A 20,186-nucleotide genomic window follows, 5' to 3' on the forward strand; every position below is an offset into this window, starting at 1 on the left:
TTCAATACTTAAATGTTCACCTCGTGGTTACTCTTCTACCAATTTCGGGATATGAATAAATAAATTGTATTACAACATGTTGAACGTTTAAAAAGATTAAATATTATTGTGACTGTATTTATAATTTTATTTATTTATTTTTATTGTATTATTCAACTGAAGCAATTTACAATCTCCCAAAGTTTTGCTGTTTAATTTCATTAGTTTTTAACTGCTTCGCAATGAAGGAGATTGTTGTTGGTTTCTCACACTCTGGTAAATATTATGCTGAAGTCAACCTCAATGGTAAGTTAAATGTGTGGGACACTAATGCAGGTGATTTGCGACATGAGTATTCTCCAAGTAGTCATTTAAATACAGCTATCTCGTGTGTTAAATGGATCCAATTTGAAAATACAGATGTTTTGTGTATTGGCACTCAAAAAGGTCTTATTGAATTTTTTAATGTTGTCAGTGGAAGCATTATGTCCAAAATTAATTCACGTTCAAAGAGTATTAAAAGTTTTCATTGGATAGGGCAGTATTTGTATGTAGGTACTGATGATGGTACTGTCAGTAAATACAATTTAAAAACCAACACCGTTGAAACAAAAAAAATATTAAGTAGGATGTCAACTATAGCTATAACAACTAGTAGTAAAGTATTGACAGCTTCTAGAGAAATAAAATTATGGAATTATCCATCTGGTGAACTAGTTCATAAATTTATCGGCCATAAAAATGAAATATTTTTACTACATATAATAGAGGCTGATAAATGTTATCTTTTGAGTTCTGCCAGAGATCGATTTATTAACATTTGGTCTTTAAGTGATCTTAAATCAGAACCTCTAGCTACTTTAATTGCTGAAGATAATATTTCTTCTGTATATGTTTATAGTAATAGAAATAATATTACAGTGACTGTAACTACAGAAAGTGGTTCACTACATGTATATCAACATGTGTTGAATGGTTGTGTATCATATCCTTTGAAACCTCAAGGGACTCTACAGATAGCGGCTGATTGTTCTAAAGATGAAGAAGCTAAACAAATGCCTATTGTATGTACAAAAATTTGTGAATCTAGAGTGTTTATAGCTTATGGCACAAGGCCATTTTTAGCATTCGAAAATATTGATTTAAATAAATTAAACAAATGTACATATTTAGCAAGACAAGATCCACGAAAGTCAAAAACTTTAATAGGTGCTCATATTATTCACCCTAATCTTACAGAAGTAAAGTTTGTGGAACAGAAGAAAAATAGATCATCAAATTTACCTTTAGAAACAAGACTTCAAAATATGTCTGAAGAAATTAAAAATACTGTCCAAACTAAAGGAGAAAGCTTGGTTCATTTATTAGTGCAAGGTTTACGTAGTAATGATAAAAACCTTTTAGAATCTGCCTTATTTGTTAAAGATGAACGAACAATTAATAACACAGTGTCTTGCTTACCATTGCAGTCTGTTATAATGCTTGTAAAAAAGTTGATACGTCTGTCACAGGATAGAACATTGATAAGTTCTGTTAGTGTACTGTGGTTAACAGCTATTCTACGTATACATGCCAGTCTGCTATTAGCAAATCCAGATGTTTTAGAAACATTTTTACCATTAGAAAATGTCCTAGGTACAAGATTGAGTAATTTTGAAGAACTAGGTTTGTTAGATTTCAAGTTAAAAGCATTACTTGACAGATTAAGTTTTGACAACAGAGATAAAGATGAAGAACAAGAAGCATTATTGGTATATAATGACTCAGATGATGGTGATAAAAGGACAACTGATGAAGAAGATGCCATGGACCAAGATATAAATGGTGATGAGGATTTTGATTCTTCAGACTTCAATGATGAAGAAATTGATGGAGATTAGTACATAGAAATAACAAATGATTTAATAACTTTGTCGAGCTTAAAATCATTTGTCAAGTATGTAAACTTCAGACAGTTCTTGATGCATACTATTTTCTTTACAAAATGTAAATTTTTTGTAAAAATATTTTTAAATTTATTCATTTTTAAAGATTTATAAGTTATTATTTATAAGTCCAATTTGTTCATTGTATTTACTAAATACATTTACCTAAATATTAATATGATTGTATTTTTGTTGTAATTTGTCAAAGTATTAAGTTTTAATACTGCCAGTTAATACAAAATAAAACTAGTGAAATGTTATGATAAAAATATTAATTTTTTTCTGTAAGATTGATTATTTCAGATGTATTGATATAATTGTATTAAAACATCTTATGGAATTAGTGGAACAATTAAGAAGGGTAACTTATGTAAAGTTGTATAAAAATATGCTATTATCAAGAAAATGCATAGATTGAGAGTAGAATTTTAAAAATAAAAAGATTATTAACGTTTGTGTTGATGTGCACTCATTAATATAATGTCCAATGCAAATACTCTAGTTACTACACATTTAATTTAGCTCTGATTGTATGTAGATGTAAGAAATCACAAATAGGAGCTGATTGAGTTAAAATATATATTTTATATTTTATACTATTATACAATTCAATCAAGCTTCAATATAGAGCTAAATTAGAATTGAGTGTTTTTCATCATTCTTCTTAATTTACAATAATTATTTAGTAGCTTTGTATAAGGAACATTAAAAATTAATGTATTAGTATTAAATATTTTTTAATTATAAGTTTTACCCTTATAATATAAATACATTTTTTGATAGTAGTGTATTAACAATGGGATTAAAAGCATTAATATGAATGCTATAAATGCTTAATATAAAATAATTAGTCCATCTTACTAAATTTTACTATAATTTCATCAAATTGATAACTAATTTTACATCTTGTTTTAGGTTTGTGTTTATTTTGACTTATTTAATAGTTTTTGTTTTATTTAATTTTTAATCAGTAACATGATGGTGTATTACCAAAACTAGTAGTTACAATTTATTTTTAAATTCTACTCTAGTTTAGTTTATTATTATTAAAATAAATGAATTGTTTACAAATATAAGTAATCAACCAACTAAGTCAAAAACCATGAATTTTTTATTCATAAAATATATTCTACGTTATTTTTATTAATGAGTATTGACTATATAGATTTTTTAAAGGAGGCTCGAAATACCCAAGATATAAATAAATCTCTTCACTAAAATTTTCACACAACTATTTTCATTAAACGTATTCGCATCGAAGTGTTTTGATAGTGATGTTAATTTTTTTAGATTTCAGTCAATGTTGGTGTCTACTATGCTGGCTTAAGCGTTCTCATGGGGTTATGGGGATAAAACCATCCTATGACAAAAATAATTATATGGCAGATTTATTTTGGAGGGGGTAGTAAAAAAAATTCTTATGTTTATCTCTTCCCTAAGTCAAAACCCTGAGAACGCCACTATATGTCGGATTCTGACTGTACTGGTTTTTTTTTTAATTGTTATTGTCAGTGCTCTGAACTTTAAACAAATGCATATTTGTTAGGTAATCGTATATTAATATTCTGGTTCTATATAAATTTGTTTCATAATACCCTTATTTCACAATTTGTTTTGGATATTTCATCATTTTTTTACCAAAATTGCATATTTTCGGACATCTTTTTTTTCTCCGCCTTAATCCTAACTACATGGGGTTGGCTAGGATATTTTAGAACATATTTGTACATTAGGGTGGAACGAAATATTAAAAATGTTGATAGTTGAATTCTAATAGGAAAAAAAGTTACAGTTTAGTCTCATGATTATAAGGGAAAAAATTTTTTTTTAAATATCTTCAGGTGCCGCAAGAGGGTTGAAAATTTGACTGTGAGGGTAGTTTTTTGTTTTTTTTACTTGTCTTTTAATCTATACTATTCACAGGAAAAAATATAGAACTAAATATTCACCATAAAAAATGTTATTAGCAAAAAAGCCGTATCCATAATACTTAGTCATTAAAATTAAAAAAAAACAATATATTTTTATCTTTATCGTTGAAATCACCTTTATTAGTTTATTTAAATATTGCAGACAAAATATTCAATATACAGAAAAAATGATTGTTTAAAAATTGTTTAGAATTTAATTGTTTATTATTTGTGTTGTGTGTATCATTTATTTTACCAAACGTAGTTGCTATAATCGAGTATTAGTTTCCAAAAAAAGTCTTTTTCTCTACAACTTAATATAAAAGTGTTAATATATTTAAAAATTTGGTTCAAAATTAGTTATCAACTGAACATTTTTTTATTTAGATTGTCCTCTATAAAAATTAGATTTTTAGGAATATTAATAGTTAGTAGAGTGGAACGAAAAAATCAAATTTATTTTGCTAATTCTAATATTATTAGAAATTTGTGGTCCATATTCAAATATGTAAATAAAAAATCATTATTTTAAAATTATTACAAATTTTTACAATATTTACGAAAAAACATTACTTAAGAGTTGTAAATATTTTTTGGTTTATAATAAATAATTAATAAATAATAAATATTTTTTGAAATTAAAATGAGGCAAAATCCTACGGGACTCAATCTTAGGCCTTATTATACCATCCTTTCTAGCTTGTTCGCATACAGCTGCTGATACTTCTGTTACTAATTTTACGCTTCTTTCGACAACTAGTATGACAATGTAAATAAAAAATGTCTAAGATTTTCTTTTTATGACTTAATACAATCTAAAATATAATTAAAATTTAAATTATTATAAAAATTAAGGGAATCACAAAATTATACCTGTCTTAATGTGTCTTGATCAATGTTCACAATCAAGTCACTAAAGCTACACTTACATCTAAGTGTAGCTTTAGTGACTTGATTTTTTCTACACTCAATTAGTTCAACGTAGTCTTCAGCATTAAAATTTAACGGTGAGATTTCAAAAAAGCGTATCAGTTGATTATTTTTATTCTGCCCAGAATTAATAATTTTGGACAAAGCTATTTTTCTGATGGCGTAACGATTATCGAGTAACTTACCGAGTATATTTTCGGGCGAGTCAAAATACGCATTTCGTTGAATAACAGGGTCAATTATTTTTAATAAGTTATTAGGTAGATACCGTGAACATTTTATGGTTCTCCAAAGATATTTTGATCCAGATGTACAAAATGGATTAATTTTTATATGAAATCACACAGACCACTAAATTCAGTGATGGTAACTGCGCCATCACTATCAATCGCAATAATTTCTGAAGTATTTAAATCATTTGTTTCCAAAAAATTAATAATAATATTTTTAATTTCTAAAGTAGATCCGCTTTTTGGTGTTGTACGACCAATGTATTTCGATCCTTGTTCTTGAATAAGTGATATATGTTCTTCAATGATAATTTTTGTATAATATTTACGTTTTTATTCTCTTGCTTTTCGGACTTTCATCCTATCTACAACACTGTGTTTATTATCAAAGTAGAACAAAAAATAGGAGTTAATTTTGCTTTAGGAATAATCCACTAATTACTTAAAATTAAACACTACAGATTTGCATTGAAATGTTTTTTAGATAGTGATTTTAACTTAGTCAGATACTACCTATACTTGTCCCAACTGTGATGCGACACCACTGTGTTACCTTTTATTTTTAATATTAAATTTTGTAAAATAAATATATTGTTAAAAAATTGATTTTTGTATAATTTTGTATATTTTATCATTTTTTAGCACTTTTTTAGTATATTGTAGCATTGTGAGTTTTTGCTGATGATATGATGATAGTATAACTCCGAGTTCTTTTGATGTATTAATAAATAATAGAAACTCACTAGAAATCCAGTCATAGTATCAACTAAAAGTATGTTGCAACACACCTAATCCTATTTTACTAAACTTATGTAAAAACAACTTTTGCTTATTTCATTAAAGATTTTTTTGAACAGATGGTCAATCCATGCCAAATGATCCAGAAGTGGTTGCACGACCACCTCATATTTTGCTGAAATTTTCAGGGTTTATTCTACGTGTATTCTAAGTGCAATATCTCAGTTGGGGGACCTAATTTCCAAAAATTTTTTTTAAGCTTTGTAGATATATATCTGCTTTATACACCATAAAAATTTGAAATATGAGAAAAATGCGTAACATGTAAAATTTAGCATTGGAAAATCAGTAAAAATCAAATAATTTAATGACAGTTTTTTGTTGTTTTCAAACCACATTTTTGTAATTTTTTTATACATCATTGTATATGTAATATATTATAATTCAATATAATTATTAGACACGTTATAAATATAAAATTCATTATTTTAGTTGGAAAATAAAAAATATATAAATAAAATTATTATGATAATATTGTAAAATATTTTAATAAATATTCATAGTTTTTCTAGTAGTTAGAATATTGTGTCTTCATAAATATCAGTTAATGATACCTTAAGACTTCTTATGGTATTGTTATTAATTGATAAAAATCTGTGATTTTCCCTATTTCCGGGAATACTACTTTTACACAAATTAAATCCCATATTAGGTGTTTTGTTGTACTTCTGAGGTGGGTATATTAATGTATTTTATCTCTTTAATTTTGATACATTTTGTTACTTTTTTTTTTTGCTGTTCCACCAACTCCATCGATGGCCTATTTTGCCATGACACAAAACAAATAAATGCCATTCTAAGTTTAGAATTTCACATTAATTTTTTTTTTTTTAATGTAATCTTTAAGTTATAATAGGGTCAAATTTAAAATTTTAATTCGATTGAGTTGAAATTGAATAATCTGTGTGTTTTTTAACGATCTACCTATTTTTACCTAAACATTGTAATTATGTATTATTTAGTTATCATGAAGTATTATATAATTTATGCAATATTATGTCCCTCAATTTTAGTAATCCATTTTTTGGTTCGCCTTATTATTAGCTTCGATGCGAAGCTGAGAAGGTATTGGTTTTACTATGATGTGTTTTTTTTTAGCTTCGATGCGAAGTTGAGAAGGTATTGGTTTTACTATGATGTGTTTTTTTTTTTTTTTTTTGTCTGTTACCACTTTTTCTCAGCTCTCACCGAACCGATTTCTTTCAACGATACGTCAAAAGATCACAAATCGTATCTAGTCGAAGACATTACCCTTAAAAATTGAAAAAATTTCCCTCGTTCCCCGTAAATGGGGGAAACCTCCAAAAAAATTACAAATTTAAAAATCGCTAATTTTCGAAATTTTTTCAATTTTTTTTACTAAAAACTGCCATAACTTTTTCAAAAATGAACATATCAATATAATTTTTTTTTTATAGATGCTTGATGTCTTCACTTATCATTTGATATATTTTTTTGTAAATTTGACCCTTTATCTGGTCACAGGGGGGGATTTAAAAAGACAACTTTTTCACAAAAAATTAACTTTTGAAAATGTTCCGGAAGGTCGGAAAGTTTCGTACAAAAGTTGTTTAAAAGACAATTATAAACAAAAAAATTATTTTATATTTTTTCATTTAAACAAACATTTTTCGAGTTACATTACATTTAATATTAAATATATCAGCTAAAAATATTAACTGGATCAAAAGTTATTTAAGTTGTCAGTGAGTGGTGGGCCACTCTGTATATAAAAGTGTCAGACCTTCCGGAACATTTTCAAAAGTTAAATTGAAAAAGTTGTCTTTTTAAATCCCCCCTATGGCCAGATAAAGGGTCAAATTTACAAAAAAAATATATCAAATGATAAGTAAAGACATCAAGCATCTATAAAACAAAAATTATATTAATATGTTCATTTTTGAAAAAGTTACGGCAGTTTTTAGTAAAAAAAATTTCGAAAATTTCGAAAATTAGCGATTTTTAAATTTGTAATTTTTTTGGAGGTTTCCCCCATTTACGGGGAACTAAGGAAATTTTTTCAATTTTTAAGGGTAATGTCTTCGACTAGATACGATTTGTGATCTTTTGACGTATCGTTGAAAGAAATCCGTTCGGTGAGAGCTGAGAAAAAGTGGTAACAGACACAAAAAAAAAAAACACATCATAGTAAAACCAATACCTTCTCAGCTTCGCATCGAAGCTAATAATAAGGCGAACCAAAAAATGGATTATTAAAATTGAGGGACATAATATTGCATAAACTATATAATACTTCATGATAACTAAATAATACATAATTACAATGTTTAGGTAAAAATAGGTAGATCGTTAAAAAACACACAGATTATTCAATTTCAACTCAATCGAATTAAAATTTTAAATTTGACCCTATTATAACTTAAAGATTACATAAAAAAAAAAAAATTATGGTGAAATTCTAAACTTAGAATGGCATTTATTTGTTTTTTGTCATAACAAAATAGGCTAGCGATGGAGTTGGTGGAACAGCAAAAAAAAAAAGTAAAATATCTAACATTTAATATACAAAAAAATTATATTGATATGTTGATTTTTGAAAATGTTATGGAAGTTTAAAGAAAAAAAAGTGAAAAAAATGACAAAATATACAAATTTAAAAAAAATTTTTGGAGGTTTCCCCCATTTACGGGGAAGTAAGGAAATTTTTTCAATTTTTAAGGGTAATGTCTTCGACTAGATACGATTTTTGAGCTTTTGACATATCGTTAAATTGAAAAAGTTAATTTTTTGTGAAAAAGTTGTCTTTTTAAATCCCCCCCTGTGACCAGATAAAGGGTCAAATTTACAAAAAAATATATCAAATGATAAGTGAAGACATCCAGCATCTATAAAAAAAAAATTATATTGATATGTTCATTTTTGAAAAAGTTATGGCAGTTTTTAGTAAAAAAAATTGAAAAAATTTCGAAAATTAGCGATTTTTAAATTTGTAATTTTTTTGGAGGTTTCCCCCATTTACGGGGAACTAAGGAAATTTTTTCAATTTTTAAGGGTAATGTCTTCGACTAGATACGATTTGTGATCTTTTGACGTATCGTTGAAAGAAATCCGTTCGGTGAGAGCTGAGAAAAAGTGGTAACAGACACAAAAAAAAAAAAAAAACATCATAGTAAAACCAATACCTTCTCAACTTCGCATCGAAGCTAAAAAAAAACACATCATAGTAAAACCAATACCTTCTCAGCTTCGCATCGAAGCTAATAATAAGGCGAACCAAAAAATGGATTACTAAAATTGAGGGACATAATATTGCATAAATTATATAATACTTCATGATAACTAAATAATACATAATTACAATGTTTTGAGAGTTGATCATCGGACTTTATTAAAATTTAATTAATCTAAATAATACCTCTGTTTTTTTAACAAAATATAACTTAATAATTCTATACATTACCTTATATCTATATGAAAATCTTAAATTTAGTGTTTGGTGTATAAGATTTAATAGGAGTGCAATTTATAATCTATTCAATATACATGACATTTAAATATATTATAAAAAACAAGACAGTTTAAGAATTTTTTTTACAGCAACAAAGCTTAAATCAAACCAAAAAAATAGCTAACCAGTAATACACGTACTCCACAAAAATATTTTACAATTTACATTATGACATAAAAACAATACATATTTTTAGAACTCAAATTTGTAGGAAGAAGAAATAGTTAATACTCATGTTAGTAGATAGTAATGTACTAGAATAAATCAAGTGAAAAATATATAATTATTATAATTATTGAAAAAGTTGTTAACAATAATAATTTATTGTATTAATCAAATAAGGCAGCAAGATAAACCTGATGTTAATAATATTCGTTTTGTTAATTAATTGATAATAACAAAATTTGGATTGTTAAACTTTGAAAAAAGAATAAAAACATCCAATAATTATTATAATTTAATACAGATGCGGTTTTACTTTACGTTAACGTGAAGGGCGGTTTAGTAATATGTACAAATATAAATACATTATTAAATATATAATATAATTTATTTAAATTTAACGATGAGAGCGTTCTCGACCGCACCCCCTGAATCTTCATCTAATATAATTTTACCTGTAAATATTATACATATACTGGAAGTTTTTAACGCATACAATGTAAGGGAAAATTTTGAAAAAAGGTGATAAAAATTTTATATTTGAGTATGAGTTAAAAAATGTTTACATTATGTTAAAATTTTATTATTTGTGTGTAATATTAACGTGTATATTAAAAATGTCAAATTGACGTATGTCAATTTTTGCATTAAATAATTTAAAACTATCGTGGTTTTTAATCGTTCAAATGTTTTACTATTACAATTATATTTTTACTATTTTTAGAGACTATATAGTTTTTGATTATGCAGACAGAATAAAAATTGAAATCTTAAAATCGTAAAAAAAAATCCGTATTGTAGTATTAATATTAGTGAATTTTAATTGAGCAGCAAAAAATGATTATCGGTAGAATCCAAAAACCATTTAATTTACTTTTAGAAACCACTGAGCATGTGTTCACCTTGTCACTTTGTTTTATAAATAGTGTATTTTTATATACTTTTAAAATAAATTAGGGCAGTTTCTGAAATAAATTGAAAAAGAAAAAAGTCTACTTGACAATTATTTTATTTGCTTAACCCAGAATTTAATTCATTTGAAATAAACCTTAATATTTATGTATGTATAGTATTTATAAAATTGAAAGATATAGAGTACATTACAAATTTTTTTTAAAATAATGTTCTGTGTAATTGTTTAAAAAATATGAGCAATTATTGTTTTCCTAATTGATTTTCTCTTTGAATTCTCTTTGAAATTGATTTTTTTTTTTAATAATTACTTCTTGGATTATGTTTAAAGCATATATTTAAAATGTTTAATAATACTTACTAACATGAAAATAATATATATATATATATATATTATTTTTCAAAATGTTAAAATAGCCATTATTTTGATATTTTTTTTTTTACAAANAATGTTAAAATAGCCATTATTTTGATATTTTTTTTTTTTACAAAAAATTGAGTTGTTGATTAGTCAATAACAATTTTAAAATAAGTATTCATTGAGTTACTAGAATTTTAATACATAATGTGGTTATAGAGCGCCGTTGCATACATGTGACGTACATCAATACAAGATGCACCACCCTCATATTATACTACTGTATAACTAGTGTACATAAACTCTATCTGTGAATATCAATATCCTTTCTTACATATCTCTATCGATACCCACTTTATGTATTAAAATGTTTGCAACTCATTGAATATTTGTTCTAAAATTTTTTGTAAGGAAAGAACTAGAAATAATTATTTTAAAATTAAAAGAATAATTTAAAATAAAATTTTCATTTTTATTTTTTTTTTATTAGTAATAATTAATAAAAATATGCTTTGAACGTAGTATAAGTCGTCAATAATTAATTTTGAAAATATTTCAACAAAATTATAATTGTATCAAAAGGTATAAGCATTTTTAGTTAGTCTGAATTACTCTGTATATTATATTCTTTGTGGTTCTAAAAGTTCTGTCGTGATAATTTTTACATTAAATGTTATAGGGTTGGATTGTTAGGAAATAATTCGTGAGTAAAGCGAACATCATTGTGAAATGATTGGTTGGTCAATAATTTGCCCCATCCAAGTAAAATCTAAAAGTTCACCTCTGAATTAATCTGTGTTAAAATACATTAGATAAATCTCTTCTTCAAATAATTTTTCTAGATCCATTCTTGAGGCTATGTTTGAAAATGATCAGACTTTAAGTTTACCCATGTTATGAAAAAACTAAAATGATGCTTCTGGTTAGTTTCATGTAAAGATCAAGGCAATTCATTCACTCAAATTTATAATTATACGTAGTAGTACGTACATAAAATATGTTCTAATATTCATATTAATATAAATTTAAATATTGGTAATGTAAACTAAGTAGAAGTACCCGTATATTTACATTTTATGTATTATTTTTTATAAACATTTTATGAATTGTGTTGTGTGAGTAATTTTTATAATAATTGAAGTGGGAAATACAAGTTCACTAAGATACATACTAAGAATGTATCTTCATAGATAAGATATGAATCAGGTTATTAAAATGAAAAGTTCAATTTCTTTCTTTTTATTAATTCAAGGTGTTTTTTTGTTTAGGAATTTACATCATTCACTTAAAAGTTAAGATAAAATTTTCAACAATATTTTTATAAAATTTTCAGATTGTAAATAATTAAAAAAAACTTCTATAAATTATTAATAAAAATATATATAATTTTTCTTATTAATATTATATTATTGCACACTAAAATGTCTTTTTTTGTTTCTATTCTGAAATAATAATATAGTATTATTATAATCAAATTTTTATCATGTTATGTTGATCCATCGGTCTATACTACACTCCAAAGCTGCAATCCACCTGGAATCAAATTAATTTTTTGTACGTTGGTGTGAATTTAGATACAGTGGTGTAAAAATAGGAGCATGGGGGCATGTTTTTAACGAGGAAGAAGGTATTCTTCCTTTTATTTTAGATAAATAATAAGCAAAAAAAAACACATAAGTAATATTTATGACAGTTTTCCATTGAATATTTTGTTCTTGACCTTATCCTTATTATGAATTTTTACATGTTTACATAATGGCTATTTATGAATTAAAAAATAGATGATTCAGTTACGAGCTTGAGTCAATTGGTGTTAATATTATTGGATGGGATACAAATTTCGTAGTTAACATTTTTGTACTGTTTAAATAAGAATAACGTCCAACCTCGGTAGAATTATTAATTTACAAAGGCACCATGACATTCTTTATTAATAAAATAAACACTTAGACTTAAATACTTATAAATTGTACATTATCAGTTCGAGCAAATTTGTATGCATTTCAACAGATCCCCGTAGAAAAGTTGTACCTACATCACTAAAATTTTTATAGTATAGTAACTAATAGGAATTACCTTCTTTTATCTATTTCAGTATCAGTAAAAAAATAGAAATATCTGAATGATAAGTCTTGCGGTATAAGTTCAAATGCAAATCTTTTTATATTGGTATTAATAGAGCTTTGCACTTTATAGCCATGAAGACATGCCATTCCTGTAAGTTGATGCGTTTACGTAAATTTTAGTCACATAGTTTTTTGATAAAGGGTATAACTTAATTAAGTAAATATTACCATTTGCAAAACGAGCGGCACTGTCAACAAAAAAATATAATCTTGCATCTTTTAATACACAATAATATTTTTTCCATGATTTGCCACAATGATGAACTAAAGTCGAGAGGAAACCCTGACAATCCGATTGTGTGTTAATATTTATTATAGTTTGTAAGTTATCTTCGTTAAGCCATTCTAGAGACTAAAATTAGTTGAAAAAAGAAAATAAATGTAATATTTTTACTAAAAGTAAATTTTTTTTTAAAAAAGAAACTAACAGGGCTTTTAATAGCCTCGTTTAGAGCTTTAAACCAACGATCAGCGTTTTCGGGGCTATCTGCTGCTATATGAAGTCTGGTTTTTTTGTAATTTCTTTTTTCTAATCGAAAGCTGTATAATCTTCCTGTATCCGAAGTTTGTATTATGGTAAATCCTTTCAAATTTAAAACTCCCAAAGGGTGTCGGTCCTAAAATATACGAATTTTTCATTTACAATAATGATTATTTAAATGTTTAAATTTTATTTTAAATAGAGCAGTATCAATTTTTTTTCTAATGTACAATTAATATCGTTCATGATAATTTTGATTCAGATGATACTTAGTCCTAAATTTAAATGAGACATTACTTTTTTAAGTGATGCTGATTTATAGTAGTACAGGCAGTTGTCTGTTTTTAGACAAAAATATCTTGGTTGCCAGCAATTTTTCATTTTTTTTGTACCAATGCTGAATTTCCATAATACACTAGATATAACAATGTGGCTTTTTAATTTTGAAAGATCAACTTTGGGCATGAGAACATCACAAGTTCTTGCTACTTCTAATTCCAAAATATCTGAACCACTGTGTGCTACACTAACAAATTCGGAGTGCGAAGCGTCCAACACACATATATTGTTGATACTTATGATTATGTCACCCACTTGTAGACCAGAATTTTCAGCTGCTGTACCTGATTCAATAGCTGATACTACAACAGGCTTAGCTCCATGTATGCGAAAACCAAATCCTCCAGATTCACGTTTTACTATAAGCCTTTTATCGCTGTCTGTTGTGAAAATTAGCGTAATTTAGGTATAAAATAGTTTGATAAAATATTAGATTTACATATTTAAAAAATAAAATATACCAAATGATTTTGAAGATAACCTTTTAAACATTTCCAAACTTGATTTTCTATGCACTATTCGATGAGTTATTGTTTGATATTTTACCCTAAATTCATGTTCGGAACACGTTGATTCTAATGAATCTCTTCTTTTTAATTCCGGTTCGTATTGATTATCTGAATTAAATAAATTATACGGTAGTTTAAAATAATAATAAATAATTAGTTTAGTTTTATAACTTAGATTAGCACCTAATGTATTTTGATGTAAACTTTATTGGATAAGTCTATTTTATAGACCCTAGCGTCTATGAAATTCAATATTTATCTATAAAACTTTTATAAGTTGTCTTAACCATTTTCGAATTTTACGAATGTGTCGTTTACATTTGAAGTTAGTTTTTATGTTAATTAGTTAAGTTTTTATTTTAAAACTTTGGTTTTGATTATGGAAATTAAGATTTCACTTAGCTATCACTTTTAGAAAAAAAAAAATCTTTTGACTTTAATATAATAAAATATCTGAAAAATATACTTTCGAGTAAGACAATACAAAGTTTTGGAATAAATTTAAGCACTTTTAAATTGATAAAATTGTGTAAAACTCGATCTAATAAATATGAAGTCACCAAGAAAATTTTATAAGATTAAAAAAATTAAAAGACAAATTTGAAAATGAATGACAAACATTTTTAACCTTTCCGTCAAAAAACTTTATAATCACAAAATAGTTTAGTAATGCTATTAGTTACATTATAATTTTATAATTTTCTCAAATTGTACAAATTATCCATGAAAGATGAATATAAATTAAATTTTCATGTGTAACTTAATATAAAAGTTATTAATTTTCTTAGATTTTTTGATATTAAAATATAAAAATAAATTGAGGAAATTATAAGTTAGAGAAAATGTCATAATTTTAATTAATAAACAAAAATTCAAGTTTTTTTTACCTGGTAAATCTATTGGCCTTTTCCAAACATAATATTCTTCTAGTTCATCGATATGTGCCCAAGAAAATGATGTAAAAGGTGTCGTATAAACCCCAGACCAGTCGTCATCGTCCGAGTGAAGACTTGAGCTACTCCCGTTTAATCTTTCCATACTCACATTAGTTGATCTAACCGTTGGTCTGTCGATAAGATAATATAGAATATTTTATTATAAATTATTTATATTACTACAGAATATAATGAAAATAATTGTAAAAATATCGGTAAAATAATTACAAAGTATATGACACATTTACTGTTATAAGAACAATATTTGATAAAGATTTTCTTTTTATCATAAAATGCTCCAATACGAATTTTTAAGAAGGAAATTTTTTTATTTTTAATACATTAAATAAAGCACTAACAAACTAAGAATTGCATTTTAAAGATAGTTAAAAAAAAACAATGAACTTAATGTCTACTATCTTTTGGTTATAATTATGCTGACAAATAGAAATATACAAGAATTAAAATTCGAGGGCTGTTTACTAGCCAATAATATGATTTTCAAAATTTTTTCTATTTATATTCTTGATTTATATATATCAATATGCCATATTAGTTCGGTATAATAGTGTTAAGAACATATCGCTTTTTTCAATAAAAAGAACTGTAATTAACATTTTTACAATTGTTCCACAGATCCATTTAAATGTTTAAATGACGTATCTATTCTGTATACCTTTTTATATTGTATTATGATTTGAGACCTAATTGATAAAAAACATACTGTTGTCTTACATGAATATAAAATACATGTCTATGCTAGAATACGTGATAAATGAAAAATATCTATTTACGGCTCATTTCGCTGTAGGTGGTTGTTTAACCATAAAAATTTTAATTTCTGCATTTAAATATTAATTTAAAACACAATAAACAAATATTTTTGTAAATATAACCTTTTATTATAAAAATTACCTTCTACACTCTTTGTAACTCTTCACTCTTTCTTCTGATTTAGCTCTAATTTGTTCTGGACGACTACTTCTTTTTCTTTGTTCTGATCGGTGACGTTTATTTAACCGTATTATTGACGTAACAGGGGGCTCGTCAGGAGAATCTTCAAAACCTTCAGGTGGCTTAAAAATTTCTACAATTTCATTATTTGAATTTTTGTTATATTCTGTGTCTACTTCAATGTTGCATCTAAGATATCTAGGTGTTATAGATACTCGATTACTTGGATCGCTGTAAAAAACTGAATCGCTTCCTGGACTAATTGATCGTAATGACTCAGCACTTACAGCTTTTAAATTTGAATTATCTTTGTGGTTCATTTGTAAAAAACACCTAAAACTTTCTCTAGTTTTAGATTTTCTTGCTAAAGTTGCATTTGTAAACTTTTGATTAATATCGGGTAGAGATTCTCTTCTTTTATCTATATTTTCTATTACTATTTTTTTTTCGATTGAGCTAAAAAAAAAATTGGCAGTAGAATGACAAGTTTTGTAGAAATAAAATTTTTTTTATAGAAAATATACTTTGTTTGAGCTATTGATCCTACACTTTTTCTTCTTAAGCTGGGTCTTCGACTCTCTAGTCCTATGAATGATTCATCCGAAGAATCTAGTACTGATGCTCTTATGTTACTTATTAATTTCTAAATAGTAAGAAATAATTACTTTAATTATAGCTTAGTAATAATGATTTAAATAATAAGTACCTTCATGCCATTGATATTTTTTGTGTCTATTGATCCTTTAAATGTACGATACCATAAATTAAGATAAATAAAACAAATTTATATTAATAAGCATAAACTATGGATCAAATATTACCAATAAAATCATTATTTTTAACTTACTCTTTATATCCGAATTCACTAATTTGATCTTTGGAATCGATCTATAAAACAAGTAATTTTAAAATGCATAAAATATGACATTTAAGGTTACATATTTTTAATATAAGATTCAAGCAAAAAATATTAGTACATACTAAATTGTCGTCAAAAAGTTTAAAAAGCAAAAATTGTATTGTTTCAATAAAGCATATATTTTGTTTTTTTTTTTAACTATGAACATGCGTTTTCATGCTTATTATTTATATTTTAATTTAAATGATTATTCAACCTTTGATTAACCTATGTTATACACTATGCTGTACGAAACCTGCATCAAATGTACCTATATAAGCGCTATCTATATATTTTTTTATTAGTTTTGTGCGTTATAACCTATCATTGTTAATTGCTCACTTAGCGAATTTTAAGATGGATTTTGGTTTCATTTCTATGTTCTCGTCTGATGACGTAGAGCTCTTTTTATTCTCAATACTGCATTTTACACTGTAACTGAAATTGTACTTGTTTATTTTAACTGTCGATTTATGATCCTAATTATGTACATTTTCCTAAATCCATAATTTTTAAAGCTGCAGAGTACTTAGAAAGAAAAAAACAGTAAATGTATACAAATCATGCATGGTTGTGAAAGAAAACTGATTTTTATATTTCATAATAACGTATATACACACACACAAACAGAGAACAAAATTGTTGTATTATATTTCAATATCATGAAAAAATGGAATGATACCTTGTATGAATATATAAAATTTATATTTTACCTTCCTGATGTGCTACTTTCGTCATCACTTGAATCTTCATCACTTGGTTCTTCGTTGATTGGATTAGTTGTATCGAGTGATACTTGAAAAAACTGTCACCAAAAAGAAAATTTTAACATGTAAATATTATTTTACTGATAAGTGAACAATAAGATAACTCAAATTTGTAAAAAAACCCAACATAATGCAATAGTGTTATAGTTGGGACAAATGTAATTGAATGGGACAGTAAGCAGCATCACTTCAAGCAAATCTGTTAAATTTCACAATAAGTCGTATATTTATAATTTTTCCAACAAAAAATTTACATAGGTGGGTGGGTTATAGCCTGTGCTCTTCTGCTAAACAATCAATTACTATATTAGTGAAACATAATGTACAAGAAACACATTTAATCCTCTTACTGCAGTGTTTTTTTATATTCTTTTGACAATATTTATATATAATAGTTTGTCATGGCAGTTGAATATTATATGCATAGGTGGGGTCTTTCCAAACCTTTTTATATTTAAGTTCTCATTGAATTTTCATAAAAATCATACCAAAAGAAAGCTTATTGTCTTTAGTATACACTAATAATATTTCATAAAACCAGTGTATTTTCGAGAAAATTTTAGAAAAAAATTGACGAGTTTTTATTACATTTTTGTGATTTTGGCTTTAAAGTCAAATAGTCATAGAAAAAATATTGTGCCCACAGTTTTATTTTTTTTTTATCATCAATTACTCTTAAAAATCTTTAATTTCATGTAGTATTTAAGAACGCAGACGTTTTGAAAAGATTTTAAAAATTGAAAATAATATAATTTTTTTGGTAAAAATTGTGAATTTTTTCTTTGACGGCTGATTTCTGATAATAGAACAATTGCGGAATGGTTTTTTTAAAAATTTTTTTAATACACTTTATGAACTTTAATTTAATATAGATTAAAATGTGGAAGACGTTTCGAACTATTTCAAAAATTGAATTCAAAGTAATATTTTTATACGTGTGGGTGGTTTTTTTTAAACCCTTTCTATACTTAAATTTTCATACAAATCATACCAATAGAAAGCTAAACGTCTTTATCATATTCTATCAAAATTTTATTAGTATTTTAATTTAAAGAAAAATGTATAGCAGTTTTAAAATGCAGAAAATATATTTTTTTGAAATGTTGTTTTTGACATAGTTTAAACATATTTTTAAAATTTATAAAATTGAGGTGATTTTTTAATTTTTGGCAACGATAGGATTAACTAGATTAAAATAGGTTTTTTTTATAACATATTGAAAATTGAAAACTATCAAAGTTAGTCCAGTGATAGCCAAGAATTTTCATGGGCAGGCAAAATAAAACACAAATCATTATAAAATCAATACCTTTTTAGCTTTGCATTAAAAATAAAAATGTAATAACCAATTTTGACCTATCTAAAAATACAAGATTTTTAGAAATGTAGTTTGATCATATTTTTCTCATACCAAGAATTTATACTTGTAAGGGATAATTATAGAGATTATCAAAAATAAAAATTTGATGGGTTAACAAAATAAAATTCTATTTTATTTTTTTAAATATTTTACTTTTTTAAATATAATTTTGCTTACATCATGATTGAAAATGTTTTGCGGTAAACTATATTTTGAAGAATCGCTTTCGAAAGTGCTACTAGTAACTGATGGCCCTTGAGTAGGTGTGGTTGTGTAAGATGTACTATCAGTTGCTGTAACAAAGTCTTCTGTTGATGTAGATACTTCAGAATGTTCTACATTAGCTATGCTTGTATTACATTCAGAACCTGTTGATGTATAACTTCTCTGTTCAAGTAGATCTGAAGATTGTAAAGGCAGTTCTGTGTACCTAATAATTTTTTTCTGAATTCCGTTACAGTTAGTACTCTTAACCTCAATTTTTTTAGATCCTTTTTCAAATTGTAACACCTATGCAAAATGAAATCCTAGTGTTTATTTATTGTATTCACTATTTATTATATACATACAGTTTCTTGCGATAGATCACTTGGTTCCAGTTCATTGGAGGATGAAGGTGTTTTTACTCTATACTTATTTGGAGAATCCGATAGACAAACGCTACTCTTGGATTTATAAAATTCATTACGAATAATGCTTTCATTTTCATAAAAACATTTTACAGATTCTTCAGTATTCTAAAAAATATTGGAATTTTTAAACTTGTATTAGGTATAAAACCATTTTAAGTAGTGTGAGTAAAAAATTAATACACTTAATAAATAGTAAATAGTTCATATTTTTATGAAAATATTACACAAGAAGATAGAATACATCTTCATTGTACTGACACGGTTAATAATGTTTTCTATTTATATATCTAACAAAAAAATGGTATGTAGAATTAAAGGCATGTATCAATTAAAACTAGACTTTTCAATTGTATAACTATTGAAAGTTGCGATAAAAAGCATATTGTATATTTTCTGAATTTGACTTTTGTAGTACTTACAAAAGAAGCTGCAACTAAATTTTTGTAGCATTGTTCACCATCAGAAACTGACGTTTCGATATCTTCTTTTTTTTTTTTTTTTTTTTTTTTTTT

The 20,186-nt window shown here is 25.6% G+C and overlaps 2 protein-coding genes across 2 annotated transcripts in view; one reads left to right on the top strand and one right to left on the bottom strand.

Annotated features, from left to right (window-relative positions):
* The first annotated feature begins 5 nt into the window (after positions 1-5).
* LOC126895780 (WD repeat-containing protein 43) lies at positions 6-2,060 on the top strand. Its single transcript, XM_050668003.1, has one exon. The coding sequence runs from the start codon at positions 222-224 to the stop codon at positions 1,857-1,859; it is 1,638 nt and encodes a 545-aa protein (XP_050523960.1). The 5' UTR covers positions 6-221; the 3' UTR covers positions 1,860-2,060.
* An 8,721-nt stretch (positions 2,061-10,781) lies between these two features.
* The window catches only part of LOC126895959 (uncharacterized), a 98,689-nt gene continuing 89,284 nt past the window's right edge, over positions 10,782-20,186 (bottom strand). The window contains exons 9-24 of the mRNA XM_050668319.1: positions 20,094-20,180; positions 19,612-19,779; positions 19,220-19,552; positions 17,629-17,720; positions 17,258-17,353; positions 16,865-16,905; positions 16,724-16,758; positions 16,542-16,660; positions 15,979-16,473; positions 15,016-15,194; positions 14,081-14,236; positions 13,578-13,999; positions 13,228-13,416; positions 12,968-13,151; positions 12,750-12,888; positions 10,782-12,206 (exon numbers count right to left, since the gene is read on the bottom strand). Of these exons, the coding sequence (XP_050524276.1) occupies positions 12,155-12,206; positions 12,750-12,888; positions 12,968-13,151; positions 13,228-13,416; positions 13,578-13,999; positions 14,081-14,236; positions 15,016-15,194; positions 15,979-16,473; positions 16,542-16,660; positions 16,724-16,758; positions 16,865-16,905; positions 17,258-17,353; positions 17,629-17,720; positions 19,220-19,552; positions 19,612-19,779; positions 20,094-20,180 (2,787 nt within the window). The 3' untranslated portion in view covers positions 10,782-12,154. The remainder of the gene's footprint in view (positions 12,207-12,749; positions 12,889-12,967; positions 13,152-13,227; positions 13,417-13,577; positions 14,000-14,080; positions 14,237-15,015; positions 15,195-15,978; positions 16,474-16,541; positions 16,661-16,723; positions 16,759-16,864; positions 16,906-17,257; positions 17,354-17,628; positions 17,721-19,219; positions 19,553-19,611; positions 19,780-20,093; positions 20,181-20,186) is intronic.

Source organism: Daktulosphaira vitifoliae, unplaced genomic scaffold (assembly GCF_025091365.1).
Source record: "Daktulosphaira vitifoliae isolate Bord-2020 unplaced genomic scaffold, ASM2509136v1 Scaffold_1, whole genome shotgun sequence".
Lineage (NCBI taxonomy): Eukaryota > Metazoa > Arthropoda > Insecta > Hemiptera > Phylloxeridae > Daktulosphaira > Daktulosphaira vitifoliae.